The following is a 16,571-nucleotide window of genomic DNA, read 5'->3' on the forward strand; positions in this document are numbered from 1 at the left end:
CTCACATTATCTTCCATCGTGTTGCATAACAAGTGACCGGATATAGTTCCCTGTGCTATACAGCAGGATCTCATGGCTTATCTACTCCAAATGTAATAGTTTGCATCTACTAACCCCAAACATCCAGTCCATCCTACTCCCTCCCCCTCCCTCCCCCTTGGCAACCACAAGTCTGTTCTCCATGAGTTTCTTTTATGTAGATAGGTTCATTTTTGCCATGTATTAGATTCCATATATAAATCATATCATACAATGTTTGTCTTTCTCTTTTTGACTTACTTCACTTAGTATGAGAGTCTCTAGTTTCATCCATGTTGCTGCAAATGGTATTATTTTGTCCCTTTTTATGGCTGAGTAGTATTCCATTGTGTATATATACCACATCTTTTTTTTTATCATTTATTTATATATATATTTTTTCTACTGTACAGCATGGTGACCCAGTTACACATACATGTATACATTCTTTTTTCTCACATTATGTATTCCATCATAAGTGACTAGACAGAGTTCCCAGTGCTACCCAGCAGGATCCCATTGCTAATCCATCCCGAAGGCAACATTCTGCATCTGTTTACCCCAAGCTCCCACTCCCTCCCACTCCCTCCGCTTCCCCCTTGACAACCCAAGTCTATTCTCCAAGTCCATGGTTTTCTTTTCTAAATATACCACATCTTCTTAATCTTTTCGTCTGTTAATGTACATTTAGGTTGTTTCCATGTCTTGGCTATTGTGAATAGTGCTGCAGTGAACATAGGGGTGCATGTATTATTTTCAATGAAATTTTTGTCCAGATATATGCCCAGGAGTGGGATTGCTGGGTCATATGGTATTTTTATATTTAGTTTCCTGAGGTACCTCCATACTGTTTTCCAGCTTACATTCCCACCAACAGTTGTACCAGCTTACATTCCCACCAACAGTGAAGGAGGGTTCCCTTTTCTCCACACTCTCTCCAGCATTTGTTATTTGCTGACTTGTTAATGATGGGCAAGAATCTACATCTTATAGATAAGAAAACTGAGGCTGAGAGAGGTGAAGTGATTTGCCTAAGGACACACAGACATTGAATCTAAGGTTTCTGCTTTTCCACTGCTGTTAGTGCTTCTCCCCTCCCTCTCACCCCCTTTCCCTCTCCCCACTGCTGTCCCTTCCCAGGTTCCCTTCTTCCAGGCTAATAATCTATTGACTAGGCAAGATTGAAAAGCATTGTTTTATATCATAGAAATTGAGGTGAAAGTAGATATGGCTGCTTATTTGTTTGATTGTTTTTGTTTTTATTTCTTTTAAGGCCACACCCATGGCCTATGGAAGTTCCTGGGCCAGGGATTGAATCTGAGACACAGCTGCGACTTAAGCTGAAGCTGCACTGTGGCAACTCCAGATCCTCTTAACCCACTGTGCTAGGCCAGGGATTGAACCCATGCCTTCAGATTCTTAACCACTGTGCCACAGCAGGAACTCCAGATTTTGACTGTTTTTAATTCCACTGTTCTTTTTGCCTGATGTATTTTGATTAGCACAAATACGCTTTGCTGAGAGGTGGGGTTGGGCATCTATGTGGAACACTGAGTGTTTCTGGGCCCATTGGGATGAAAGTCCGAGCATCCCTGATCCTGGCTCTCCTCGTCTCAGACCAGGGCCCTTTCAGTACCGGTGAATGGAGAGGGTCATATGTGTGTGAATGGGCAGTGGTGGAAAATGGTTTGCCAGGCTCTTCAATTACTTTTTTTCTTGCCATATCGTCATACCATTCCTAGAATTCAAAGTTAAATGCCCTTCCCTTCATTTTTTAGGAAAAAAAACTTAGCTTGTGAGAAAAGCACCAAAATCAGGATACATTTTTCACTTCTCCCTCTCTTCTTTGCCAAGGTGTGTTCTTATTTATTTTGGGCATGGGAATCAACATTCACAGCGACTATATATTGCGCCAGCTCAGGAAGCCTGGAGAAGTCATCTATAAGATTCCACAAGGTAATGTCTCCCCTGCCTCCAGATTCCCACTCTTCCTCGAGAGCCTGTCCCAGGAATTATGCTGTTAGTAACAAATGGAGAGGGGCCAGGGTGAACAAATGATACACTACCTCCCAATATGCCCCTGACTTTTCCTCCACATCTCATCCTACCCCACAACACATTTGCTTTTATGGTCTGAACCTAGAAGTTCAAAAGCCCTGGGGAAGGTTCATAATCACAGCACCCTGAAGGTGGGCAGAGCACAGGGTTTGGGGTTGGGTGGAAGTAGGCTGCCACTTAGTTTCACTAGGGTGATTATCATGTGCTGTATTAGGGTTCTCCATAAAAACAGAGCCAATAGAATTGATACATATATTGATAGATAATGAGATTTATTATGAGGAATTGGCTCCCATGATTGTGAAGGCTGAGAAATCCCATGATCTGTCACTGCCCCAGAGAGTAGGTGGTGTAATTTCCAGTCTGAGTCCCAAGGCCTGAGAACTCGGAGAGCTTCTGTGGAAATTCCAGTCTGAGTGCAGGAGAAGACCTGTTCCAGCTCAAAAACAGAGCAAATTTGCCCTTACTCTGCCTTTGTTTTTGTTTTTGTTTTGTTTTTTAGGGCCACACATGTGACACGTGCAAGTTCTCAGGCTAGGGGTCGAATTGGAGCTGCCGCTGCCAGCCTACACCACAGCCACAGCCACTCAGGATCTGAACCACATCTGCGACCTATGCCACAGCTCACAGCAGCACTGAATACTCAACCCAGTGAGCGAAGCCATGGATTGAACCTGTATCCTCATGGTTGCTAGTCGGGTTCATTACTGCTGAGCCACAGTGGGAACTCCACTCTGTCTTTTGCTGTATATTCAGGCCTCCAGTGGATGGGGTGCCCATCAGCTCTAGGAGAACAATCTGCTTTACTCTGTCAACTCAAGTGTTAATCTCATCCAGAAACACCCTCATGGGCACACCCAGAAATAATGATGGGCCAGATATCTGGGCCCTCCATGGCCCAGTCCAGTTGACACAAAGTTTCAACCGTCATGTGTACATGGTGTCTTTCCTTCCTAGGTTAGCAAATAAAGCTGAGTCATGCATGTCCAGCAAATCTGTCCTCTTTAGTCAGTCTCACTAGATTTACCTAGTGAATAGCTGGGGATAGTATTTATTTATTTTCTGCCACTTGTATGTCCTTAAAGGTGTAGAGAATCACATTTAGTTAATCAAAAATGAGGATAGGAAGTCTTACAAGCATCTTTTTGGAGATAAAGGCCCAGAATATTTGAAGACCTTGCTGTTCCTAAGTAACACCCAGGGTGTGAGGCTGACAGATAAAAAAGTATGTGGGAGTGAATTAGTCCAAGTCATCCTTCAACATTTTTAGGTGGGTATTTGTGTAGGTCCATGGCTCCCATCTTTTTTGATGTAAATATAACCCTTTATTTACATTTTAAAAAGTACTGAATTATGGCATGATGTTAGCACAGATTAACATCTACTGATTAAAAAAAGTAATGACAAAGCTATTTAGAATTCTGTAGCACACTTAAATAACTGAATGTTGCTAACATCCTCACAGTATCTACATCAAGCAAAAATAATACTGTAGGTTGAAATATACCATTTTTATATTCATGGACTGTTTAGAGACTTTGCAGTAGGCCAGTGGTTCCTCCTGGGGCCCGGGGCCATTCTAGGTCAGGATCCTTGGATGCAGTGTCATCCTTAAGGATGATAACTTTCAGGGGCTTTGATTTTTAAGTCTTTGCACAGTGACTAGACAAAGAAGAGCAGAGAAAGCTCTTAAAAGCTAGATTGCCAAGATTAGTTTCCAACTACTAAGTTGTGTTAGATAATGACTTAAAAATGAAATAGTCTTTATATAAGTATGGAAAGAAAAAAATTGTTTTGGGTAAAACTTTCCCAGTTTAGTGTGGGGCAGAAATTTTGAGTGTAGATACATTTCTTATCATTAGAAATGCATTGATTTCTAGTTATAGTTTTGCGATTAGAAATAGTGGTTGGATAGAAAAGGTAACCTTTAAAACCCATAGAAACAGACTTCCCTGGTCTCCGGGCAAAAACCCTGCAGCTCCCACTCTGTACTTTAAATGTGAACAGAGTGTACTGCTTTGCAGAAGTGGGAGAGCAAATGCCAAAGCAGAGTCTGACTACTTTTCACATCAATTCAGGTTTTTATTATTTTCACATGGTGTGTTGTTTCACTTTGTGTGACAGTGAATGTGATTCGAGCTGACGGGCAGTGTGGGTGTCCGGGGAAGGAGTGAGAAGGTGACAGATGCTTGGAAATGTTACTTCATGGAGTGAAACAAACCCCAGGCCACCTGCACCTCATCCTTGTCCTGTCCAGAGCCAGTGGTCCAGCAGTGGCTGGAGATCTGGATGAGCCCATCCAGCAGTTGGAGCCACTCCTCACAACTCCAGGATGTTGCAAAGGCTTCAGGCTGCTGATACTTTGTTTCCCTTCTCAGCAAGAGGATTCCACCAAACTTCCATAAGTCTGAAGGCAGTCTCCAGCCCCACATTCTTCTTAGGTGCCTTGTGTACTTTGTAACAAAGCAGAGGGGTTTTTAACATGGTGATGGTCCAACGCAGATGATTGACTTGCTGGTTCTTCTGCACACAGGTGGCTTGTTCACGTACGTTTCTGGAGCCAATTTCCTTGGTGAGATCATTGAATGGATCGGCTATGCCTTGGCCACTTGGTCCCTTCCAGCACTTGCATTTGCATTTTTCTCGCTTTGTTTCCTTGGGCTGCGAGCTTTTCACCATCATAGGTAAACTTTTCAATCAAGGTGTCAGCATCCCTGTGGCTTTCTTCTACAAAGAAGCTTTTATTAACACATAGAGTTAGATTTAGAAACCTAAGAGATTTGTTTTTTACAACGTAAAGCTGATACAGGAATCCAGATGGGTAAATTTTTGACTTCTTGGGCTTTCCCTAAAGTTAGAATGATTTAGCTGGATGACAGTAGCACAGTAGCAGTAACAGTTTTTTTTTTTTTTTTCCTATGAGCACAACCAAACCCAAGTAGACAGGAGCACCCAAGGTGATTTGGGAAGCCACCTGCCGCCTTGTTGAAGAAGGCTTCCCAGAGAGAAGCAGTTTGTGTCCACAGGAGTTAGTTGACCCAGGCTGTGTGCCCTCATATCAGGCTGAGCTGGCGATGGCTGCTGTCAGTCAGTGGGCTGTAGGTAAAAGTCCGGAGCTACAGGATGTAGATTCCATTTCCATGCTCCAATTCAATGCACGTACCCGACATCTCTCCAAGTGTGTTCCATGGGTAGGACCATGGGTAGCACTTCCCGGAGCTTCGCAGGTAATTCTGAGGCACAGCCAGAATAGAAAACCACCAGGGAAAAACACCGTTCTGTACATAGTGCGACTGCCATCTTTAGTTCTAGGTTTGGTGCTAACGGTTCAGGTAACTGGAGATTCCAGGAAACTCCAAGATTATCTTCTGGAATCCGTGTAACCCCAGAGCTTTCTTTGGTACTCTCCTCCTTCCCCTTTCCCGCCTTCCACAAATCATAACCAAGGTCATTGCTGGCTTCCTGGAAAGTTAGGGTCAACAATTGTGTACGTGTGTGGCACAATCTTGGGAGTGTGCCATCTGCTGGGGGGTTCTGGGAATTGCAGGGGTGTAGAGTCTTTCCACTGTCAGGGGAGCCAAAAGCTTTACTAACTCCCACCTTCCTTCCAATCCCGCAAGGTGGGATGGGGTGGGGACAAAAGAGTTAAGTAAAAGTATCGCTGGAAGGGAAAGGGTTACATGCTAAGTTGCCATCAGCTTTTAAGGCGCGTTTCAGATCCTTTCTCTGAAATGGGGCTGGAGGAAAGAGAGCGCCTGTGGTTACCGGTGACAGAAAGAGGAGGAATGTCCAAAGGGAGGATAGACTTGGAACCAGGGCCCTGAAGGAACCCCTGAGACTCTTATGTGGGTATTTTAGTCCAGTTAACGATTCATTTCATAGTTTTGAAGGTTAAAGTAGGAATGGGTATTCTTACTGGGAGTGGAACATCTGCAGAGACCTGTTAGAAATGAATGAAGCAGCCAGGGTCCTCATGAACTCCCCCTGCCCCCGCCTGGGCTGGGGGGGAGGTGCGGAGAGGCCCCAGCTGTGAGGGGTCAGTGCATCAGTTCTCCCCCATTCAGGCAGGCCTGTTGCCCACCAAGGTCAGAGGGGCGGGGGAGGGGACAGGGCGTCAGCTCTCTGTTGGAGGGGCCCCTGAGAGGCGGGGATGCTGCTGGACTGGATCAGAGGAGGAATAGCAGTTCCATCAGAGGGTTCCAGCTGGCACAACAGCAAAATCCAAACGGGGGCCCTGTCCTTTCCTGTCAGCCTGCTTAAGACGGGAAGGCTAGAGGGCTTCCTTTTTATCGGGCTCACTGGGGTTTGGGAGAGGCGGCTCAACAGGCCTCAAAGCACAGCGTGGAGAAGCAGCCACCTCCAGTGACACATTATTCCTATTTGTTCCCCAGTTCAAACTCTGGCACTTGAACAGAGTGTATCAATTTGATTATAGCTTGAGAGCTACCAGCTTCAACTAGTTAAGAGAACAGCCTGGTCACATAAAGAGAAAGCCTTTTTGAAGGAGGTATTTAGTCTCCTGGGGCTCCCCAAACTGATGACCGCCACCTGGGTGGCTTAAAGAATAGCCATTCTTTCCCCCTCACGGTTCTGGAGGCAGAAGTCTGAAGTCAAGGTGTGGGCAGAGCCACGCTCTCTCTGAAGGCTGGAGGGAAGAATCCTTCCTCACCTCTCCAGCTTCTGGCGGTGGCCAGCGATCCGTGGTGTTCCTGGCTTACAGCTGCATCACTCTGATGCCCGCCTCTGTCTTCACGTGGGCTTCGCCCCTGTGTGTCTCTGTCTCTGTGTCTCTCCTTCCCCTGAATTGTGAGGACGCCAGCTGTATTGGATTAAAGGCCCACCTTGAGCCAGTATGACTCATCTCAACTTAATAAATTATATCTGCAATCACCTATTTCCAAAATAAGGTCACTTTCTCAGGTCCTTGGGGTTAGAACTTCAGAATATATTTTTGGAGGGGATGCCATTCAACCCGTCATACAAGGTAACATTTTCTTGGCATTCCCAGGCCTCATAAAGGGATATTTTCCCTGGGAACATGACCGGTTCTCTAGCGCTAACCTTGCCCATGCTTTTTGGGGTCTGTGGTTCTCTGTATTTCTCAACTGAATCCACTGAGCAATTCTTTCTGGCTCTATTTTTTATGGGTAAAATATACATAACAAATTTTTTCATTTTAATCATTTGAAGTGTGTAAATTGGTGGCATCAGGTATGTTCATCACATTGTGATCTTCTGGCTATTGCTTTTTATTTCTCAACTTGAGAAGCTTCAATATTTACAAGAGATAGGGTACAGGAGGGAGGAGAAGAGAGACAGAGCTGCCTGGAAGAGGCAGGCCCTGGATGACTGCAGGCTGATTTGTCAGAGGGACCTCAAACAGTTCAAAACCCCATGGTTGACCACTGCTTGGTTATATTCATAATGAGTCCTTTCTTGTCTTTTAGGTTCTACGTCAAGATGTTTGAGGACTACCCCAAGTCTCGAAAAGCCCTTATTCCATTTATCTTTTAAAGAAACCAAATAAAAAAGGAACAAAGTCCCCACAATCTTGTTGAAGAACCATCAAGCTGCGGAACCTGTAACTTTTCAAGTCCCACTGTGTATGTGTAATAATCAGCCTCTGGTGTTCTGGCAGGTGGCCCGAGGATTCTGCACGGGACCCCTTAGTGTTTCCTCGAACCCTCTCTGCGGGTCCCTATCCTGATTTCCTATTAAAACTTCCACAAGGTCTGCTTTTATGCAGAGGTATCTGTTTCTTAGCTCTTCCTCCTAGAAAGTGTAAACTTCCCTTTGTATTTTTTTCTCTGAATGGCCCAAGTCCATGTGACTTTATATCTATGCTGTGTCAGTATAAGACAGCTCTGTATTTGAGAGTGTTTTGAGTTGAGGGCAGTGCTTACGGAATTTATTTAAGGTACACATTTAACACCTATGCAGACCAGCAGAGATTTAAATTGTAAAGCTGCACAGACCCAGAGCAAATCTCCTCCGAAATGAAAGCCCTGTCATATCTTCCTTTTCCTCAGTTAATTATGAAAGATGTGACAAGAATAAGTTGACTCTTCAAGGAGGCGTCTTCTCTTCATATGGCTGAAAATGCAGTGATGCATTGACCCTGTTTCAAATCTGTGCGGTCTTAGTGCCTCTGTCTTCCTGAAGATTTCACAGTCCCTGTTAGAGATATAGTCTAATGTAGAAAACTGGGGTGGGTTTTTGCTGAAGGTCAGGTTTTAACAACCAAGAAGTCATGACTCTGGTTGCCTACAGAGAGAGAGTGAAAATGGGTTGTGTAAACACCCTACAACACCCTCTTTTCTTGGAAACCAGCGGATACATTGAAACAATGAAAGTGTCAGATAATGGAAATTGCCAAGTAAGAGCATGTGCTGGTGCCCCAAGGAGACAGATACCATGACTGAAGCATCTCAGAAGCAACCCTTCCCTTCTGGAGTTTCTGCTTCACAGTCCTCAGGATCTGATCAAGAAGGAGTTCTCCTAGGAGCGCCTTGAACTTCAGTCCTCAAAAGTCCTGGGGGCAGAGGCTGAAAACTGCAACCAGAGGGATGCCTCTGGGCAGAAACCTGTTTTCTTTGACTCAACAGTGTTTCACACATAGTTTTTTTTTTGTTTTGTTTTATGTTCAGAGTTTCCAAAATTTAAAAATTAGGTAATTTCTACACTTTCTAGTTTTCTTAAAAAAGTCGGAGGATCTGGGCCTGTAGAACCTGCTAAGAACTGGGACTGATCAGCTGATACACACGAGCATTTGCAACTTTGAAGAGGCGGGGTCGTATGAGTGCTGAGACTTTGGACTCTCTAAAGAAGGGGTTGAACACTCATAATCAGAATGAACAACAGTATTTGTCTCTGTAGGCCCAGGTTGGGTTGGTAATATTTAACAAAGCCCTTTGAGAAATGAGCACCAGTTTTATCAGCTGCAGTGCTAAGTCCAGGAATTAACTGTATAAGACACATAGGACACTCAAAATATCTGAAGACGATGTCAATCACTGAAAAATACAGACTGTAATCATATAAATACATGTTTTGCTGTTTATTAAATGCCTCTCATATCATGGATGTTAAATAATTTTTTTGAATTAAAAGATCCCAGAATGCATGCTTTTCGTAAGGTGCTGAACTGTGTTGCTTCCATTTTTGCCAACTTGAAATTCAGGGTTCTGAGCTGAAAGTAAAAGAGAAATATGACTTACAGAGCTTGTCGTCCACAGCTCAGATGTCCAAGCAGGTGCAATAATGGTGTAGTAGAAGGTGCTAGGGCTGGATGCCATCCCTAGTGTCAAGAATACACAGGAGAGTGGGGGAAACAGTAAAATAAATCTTAAGGTATAGCTTGAACTCTGGACATAAAAGACTTCCAGTTCTGACCATGACACTGAAAACTGTCTTTATGAAACCGTTTATCTTATTACCATAGAAAGCACCTGGGCCAGTCCTTGAAATGTAGTAAATCTTCCGTAAATGTTAGCTACTCAGTTCCCAGTGTGTGCTATCTTGGGACAAAACTGCTATTCAGCAATTGCATATTTTTGCCACCAGAGGGTGTGCTCTAGAATTTTATTTAGGCCAACCCCGATTTACTAAGGTTAACGAACATGTTTGGAAACTTAAGAAACTCTATTCTTATTTCAAGTTAACGTGATCATGGACCTTCTTAATTTAAACATAGGGTAGAACAAACTTCATGTAATCTTGAATATTCTTTTAGTAACAGGTATGCTCAGTGCTCTAGGGCTATTGTTTTCAACTTGATTTTTCTGTTTAAGTCTAGCATATGTATGCAGATGGAATACAATAAAAGTCTGAAGGCATACTTATCCTTAAACATATTTCCCTTTTTTATGAAACTGGAATGCAAATATATATATATATATATATATATATATATATATATATATATATATATATGGTTTATTTAGGTTTCTTTGGAGTGGTTTTTGAAGTCAGGGGCTAAAATAAGTCAGTGGCTTAGCTAACTCTGTTTGCTCTTGCTGAAAGTTTCCTACTGACCTGTAGCAGGTGATGAAATGTTTTGTTTGTTTTTCAGAGTTAAAGAGCCAAAGCACATCTAAGACATTAGCTAATTCCACCCCTTCATATTATAGATCCAGTGTTAAAATGCCTTCCAGGGTGTTGATAGCTGATCTTATCTTGTCTCTTTAAGGAGCAGAAGTTTTTTTTCTTCTTAAAGCACCACAGACTTTTATAAGAAAGACCCAACCGAGCCTACCCAGATAGGTGTGCATTTAAGGCCTGAACACATTCATTCACTCAGCAATCATTTTATTACTGGTGATATGAAAAACAGTAAGAGGTGGGAGGATATGTTGAATTAGGTGATTCTTGCCCTTCAGGTCCTGCCATTTGGCTTTCTGAAAAACTAGCCAGAAACTAGTTTCGGGAGGAAACTAGCCAGAGCTCAAGTGCTGTGCCACAATTCACTCGGTGGCGAGGATCTAGCTGATGCCCTTACCATGACCCTATTTGATAAAAGGCAGGTGTAGTGGAGATGGCATTTGTGTTCAGCAAGGAAAAGTCGGGGGGTCACAACTTCCCCTCATCCTTACCACTTTGCATTCATAAGGAGCAACACTGATTCTGCTGTGTTCAGGAGAAAAGACCTTTAATGAGAAATCTGCAATTAAGCAGTGACTTAGGTGGTTTAAACCCTTTCAAAAACCAATAAATAAACTTATGCTTTTACCGTCTGCAGTTCTGCCATAGCAGTCCTGACTTTTTGTGGGGACCTCATGGCCGTCTCACCAAGAAGCAAGGGAGGAAGCTCCTGGCACGTGAAGGAATGGACCCACAAAGACTCGTTTCCCTTCTTGCCTGGCTCTGTGATTCTCTAATAGGCTGTGGGCTGAGGTCCAGGCATGGCAAATAAGCAGGGTAACAATAAGCGTAAAGCAAAACCTTCCAGAGAAGGCTGCTGATTGTTTTATAGCATCTATAGGATCCCATCTATTTTATCCCTCTGATAAAAGAAAGGGCCTGGTGCCAGGTGGTTATGTGGGTGCTTGGATGGTTTAATAGCCACTGAGTGGATTTAATTTCTAAATAAGAGATGTGCTCTTTTTCTCTCTTAAGTCCCCTGAACTATGATCTTAAAGGTTCTGTGTTATTTGCATTGGGTCTTGATTCTTCCCATTAACCATAGCGTGGGAATTGGTTGCTGGGGAAGGTGAAAGTATGCACTCAGCTGTGTTAGTTCCTTTTGTCCTAAGCTGCTTGGGTGCAGGGCTTGCCTTTGCTCAGGGTCGTCAGAGTCTAGGTGAAGGATATCCAATAGCTTCTCCCACAGGCTGGCTGCGAGGAGGAGGAGGAGGAGGAGGAGGAGGAGGAGGAGAACAGAGGGGGAAAGTGGAGGAAGGTGGAGAATAGGTGGGAGGAATGGGGTGGGGGTGGGGAAGGTTAGTGGTGAAGCGAGGCAAAGGGCCCTGGGAGAGGAGGGGCAGGCTTCTTCCCTTTTCCCAGGGTCCAGGTCAGTATAAGCCAGATCCCTGCCTTATTCTCCCAGGGAAAAAGCCTCCCAGCTTCTAAGAGCTCCTTTTTTATAAGGGAAGAAGCTGAGTTTCTTTAAACATGAGCCATATGGCTGTACCTCACAATAAATAATTGTATTTCTGTCTGCTCACCTCATAAAGATGGTTTTAAGTCTGCACAGCAGTGACACTGGTGAGAAAGAGGTGAAGGAATTGTTCCGAGAAGCGTATGGCAGAATCCAAGCTCCGTGAGGCCAACGGGGAGAGGAGAGCAGCCAGAGGAATAAGCATCCGTCAGGGTTTTCTCTTTCCATGGCCTTTGTTGCCCTTTACTCCAGAGGCCCCAGAGAAGAGGATCCTTTTGGGGTGTATTTTTCAGTATTGACTGGAAAGCCAATACCATAAAGTCAATTAAATATTGTTAATTAATTCATTAATGCACTAATTCATTTTGTTGATTCATTAATGTAAGATTCCTACACTCTCTAAAGCGAGGTATAAATATGAATGTGAATTGTGTTAATGTAAAGATATAGGAGTTCCCGTTGTGGCTTAGCGGTTTAAGAACCTGATAATACCTATGAGGTTGTGGATTTGATCCCTTGCCTCGCTCAGTGGGTTAAGGATCCCGCATTGCCACAAGCTGTGCCAGATGTGGCTTGGATCTAGCATTGCTGTGGCTATGATGTAGGCTGGTAGCTGCCTCTCTGATTCAACTCCTAGCCTGGAATTTCCATATGCTGCAGGGGAGGCCCTAAAAAAAAAAAAAAAAAAAAAAAAAAAAAAAAAAAGATATATAGTGTTCAAAATCTAGGGCAATGATTTTAAAAAGATATAAATTATAAACTAAGAGTGGAAAAGAAAAACAATCACAAAAATCTACTTAATTAATCCCAATATAGTGCAGGGAAAGGAGAAGAAATAAAAAAACACAAAAGGGGTAAAAGAAAATAGTGAGATCATATTTGTGAGGAGTCTGGGAAGGGATCACAGATGCAGTTGAATAAACAGCCCTCATTAGATCCATCATGAAACTAGAGATAAATATGGACAAAACTCCCAATACATTTTATTGAAAATTTGGGATAGAAAAACAGAGACTATGAAAACAAGCCTTGTAGCCATTTGGTCTCTGGGGGTTCTGTCTAAACCTCATCTGGTGTTCTCATCTCCACCCCCGACTTGGCTACTAGCAGAATTACTAGCAGAGCCTAATAATGTAGCTGAAACCCCATCACATTTTGTCAACATTTCTAATGCACTCTCCTCCATCCTGAAAGTCATAGAAATATGTTAGGTAAAAGCAGATTTGTTCTGCCCTGTACTGGTTTGATAGATTCATTATTTTTCTTTATAGAGTGTAGGAACTATAGGAAAAAGCTAGATGCCTGGTAATTGCTGAAGACATCATATTAAAATTTTCACTCATTAAGAAAATTTATATTGAGAAAACTGGATAGTCACATGCAGGAGAATGAATTTGAATCCTTATGTTACATAATAAAAATTAACTCAAAGTGAATAATAAAACTAAATGTAAGAACTAGAATTATAAAGCCATAGAAGCAAACATAGGAATAAATCTTTTATGCTGTTGGATTAGGCAATGATTTCTAGGATATAGCACTCAAAGCACAAGCAATAAAAGAGGAGATTGGCAAGCTGAACTTTATGAAATTTAAAAACTTTTGTACCTTAAAGGTCACCACCAAGAAAGTAAGAAGTCAACACACAGGCTGGGAGAAAATATTTGCAAATCATATATCTGATAAGAGACTTGTATCCAGTTATAAAAACTCTTACAGCTCAATAATAAAAAGAGAGACAACCCAATTAAAAATGGACAAAGTATTTGAAAAGATATTTCTTTTAAAAAGATACACAAATGTCCAATAAGGACATAAAAAAGATGTTCAACATTAGTCATTAGGGAAATGCAAATCAAAACCACAATGAAATGCCATTTCACACCCTTGAGAATGACTTTAATCAAAAAGACAAAGAGTTCCCATCATGGCTCAGCAGTAATGAACCCAATCAGTATCCATGAGGATGCTGGTTCGATCACTGGCCCCGATCAGTGGGTTAAGGACCTGGTGTTGCCATGAGCTGTGGTGTAGGTTGTAGACGTTGTTTGGAACCCATGTCAATGGGGCTGTGGTGTGGGCCAGTAGCTGCAGAGCCGATTTGACCCCTAGGCTGGGAACTTCCATATGCTGAGGGTGTGGCCCTGAAAAAAAAAAAAAAAAGGCAATAAAGAGGGTTGATGAGGATTCGAAGAAGTTAGAACTACCCTCATACATTCCTAGTGGAAATATAAAGTGGTGCAGCATCTTTGGAAAACAGTTGGTTCTTGAAATGTTCTGGAAAATGTTAAACATAGGTTACCATATAACCCAGCAATTCTAACTCTAGGTATTTACCTTTTTAAAGTTGGATTAAAGAGGCAAGTGGCCTGAAATGACATTTGGTTAAATATCTCTTGGCAGGGATTAGTTTGTCTGGTTGACCCCTTGTCACAGGGTCTGCTTGCCACAGGGCAAAGAAATAGGAGCAGAGGAGGACCTGGCAGAAGGGAGACTAGGCAGTACCCTCTGGTGTGGACTGCCTAGATGCACAGTAGAGACTGTGGGCAATTGGGGTTGGAATGAGAATTATGGGCACCCCATGAACTGGGGAGAGAGGCCGGAAATGAAGCAAGTGGTAAACCTCTAGGGAGAGAGATTTGATGAGCTATAAGGAAGACAGAGAACCTGGCTGTGAGTTCCCCATCACTGGAGCATTCAAGAAGAGGCTGGAAGGCGCGGTGGGTTAAGGATCCAGTATTGTCTCTCCAGCAGTATGGTGGGTTAAGGATCTGGCTTTGCAGAAGTGCAGCTATAGCACAGGTCTCATCTGCACCTCAAATTCGATTGCTGGCCCAGGCAATTCCATATGCTGCTTGGTATGGAGAAAAAAAAAAAAATGGCTGGAAGATGATTGGGGAAGGTCAGGTTGAATGGAAGCCAGGGTTTAGATCCCTTTCTAAGTTTGTGGCTCTAAGTGCTAGACATTGAAGACAAAATTCCTAGTTGACATGTTTTCCTCGGTCAACCTAGCCTGCAGTTCCAGCTGGTTCATGGAAATCAGTGCAGCCCTGCCTAGAATCTCTCAAGGCATCAATAATTCAGTTGCACTAGGCTTTGGGTCCGAGCCAGTAACACCTGGATATGAGTGGATGGAGAAATGTAGGACCCAAGAAGTTTAGCTCAGTTCCAGGGAAAGCTGAATCTCTTGGAGCACCGGGTTCTGGGCATTGGCTGCAGAACTTCTGTCTACAGAAGTGGGGTTAGTGCTTTAAAATACTTGCACTACGTGAATATAAGGAAGCTAGCCAAGGAAAAAAGATGGAGAAACTGTGACAGAGGAGAAGTTCTAAAAATATGATATATCAGCAACTTGATTAGATAAATCACTTTATTAGACAAAATTTTTTCTTTATTTTTAGAAGAACAAAGTTAAGAAAGCAAAATGTTAGAGATGACTGTCCCATTTCAACTTGAGATATTATTTATTTACCACAAATTGCATTTGTTTCAAGTGTGTATATTATGAGTTTGATAGTTACATACACCAGTGAAACTACTACTCAATCAAGATATGGAATATTTTCTCATCCTCCAAAGATTCCTTAGGCCTCTCTGTTGTTCCTTCTTCCCTCCACCCCTGGTCACAACCACTGAAGTGGTTTTCCTCACTCTAGGTTAGTTTGCATTTTCCCTAAATGGCATCATACAGTGTGTATCCTATTATGTGTGGATTCCATCCCTTGGCATAACGCAGCAGTCCTGAGAGACATCTGTGTGGTTGTGTGCATCAGTAGTTTGTTCCCTATTATTGCCAAGTAATACTGCACTGAATTTGCCAGCATAGATCACATTTTGTTTATCCTTTCACACGTCAATGGACATTTGGGCTGTTACTTTTTTTTTTTCATTTTGAAGTTGATTTACAATGTTGAGTTAATTTCTGCTGTATGATAAAGTGATTCGGAAATACACACACACACACACACACACACACACACACACACACACACACATATATACACACACACACACATACATGTATTTCTTTTTTTTTTTTTTAGATTCTTTTTCCATACAGGTTATCACAGAATATTGGGTACCGCTCTCCTTGCTATACAGCAGGTCCCTGTTGACCATCCATTCCGTATACAAACGTGTGCATTTTGTTGCTAGTTTTTGATAATTATAAATAAGCTGTTATAAACCTTTTTTTTTTTTTTCTTTTTAGGGCCACACCTGTGGCATATGGATGTTCCCAGGCTAGGGGGCGAATCAGAGCTGCACTTGCTAGCCACAGCCACAGCCACATCAATGCCAGAACTGAGACATGTCTGTGACTTACACCACAGTTCATGGCAACACTGGATCCTTAACCCAGTGATCAAGGCTGGGGATTGAACCCTCATCCTCATGGATATTGTTGGGTTCATTACTGCTGAGCCGCAATGGAAACTCCATGGCTGTTATAAACATTTATGCACAGATTTTCGTACAACATAAGTTTAATTTATTTTGGGTAAATGCAAAGGATTGCTGGGTTGTGATAGGCATATATTTACAGGAAACTGCCAAACTGTTTCTGAAACTGAAGTGGGTGAAACTATTTTTTTTTTTTTTGGTTTAAAAATTTTATTTAAGAAAGAAGAAACTGTCAAACTTTTCCCAAAGTGGCTGCATCGTTACTTTCTCCTAGTTGTTTTGCAGTTTTATGTTTTTCATTTAGGTCTATAATCCATTTTGAGTTAATTTGTTGTAAGATGTGAGGTATGAGATGAGATGACCTTTTTTCACACATGAATGTCTAGTTGCTCCAATACCATCTGTTGAAACAACTCTCTTCTCCACTGATTTGTTTTGTACATTTGCCAAGAGCCTGTTGACTCTAATCATGAGGTCTATTTCTATACTCATTCTGTTC

The 16,571-nt window shown here is 42.5% G+C and overlaps 1 protein-coding gene across 25 annotated transcripts in view; it reads left to right on the forward strand.

Moving 5' to 3' along the window:
• Positions 1–9,207, forward strand: part of SRD5A2 (steroid 5 alpha-reductase 2) — a 205,286-nt gene extending 196,079 nt beyond the window's left edge. For 8 of the 25 annotated variants that reach the window (XM_085015834.1, XM_085015835.1, XM_085015843.1 and 5 more), the window contains 3 exons: positions 1,873–1,974; positions 4,610–4,760; positions 7,524–9,207. In XM_085015834.1, the coding sequence (XP_084871960.1) occupies positions 1,873–1,974; positions 4,610–4,760; positions 7,524–7,590 (320 nt within the window). In that variant the 3' untranslated portion in view covers positions 7,591–9,207. 25 annotated transcript variants of the gene reach the window in all.
• Positions 9,208–16,571: the final 7,364 nt, after the last annotated feature.

This window comes from Sus scrofa, chromosome 3, assembly GCF_054392235.1.
Source record: "Sus scrofa isolate SSC_HxYL_T2T_F1_AM1 chromosome 3, Sscrofa_HxYL_maternal_Yorkshire_Landrace_v2.0, whole genome shotgun sequence".
In the NCBI taxonomy this organism is placed as follows: Eukaryota; Metazoa; Chordata; class Mammalia; order Artiodactyla; family Suidae; genus Sus; species Sus scrofa.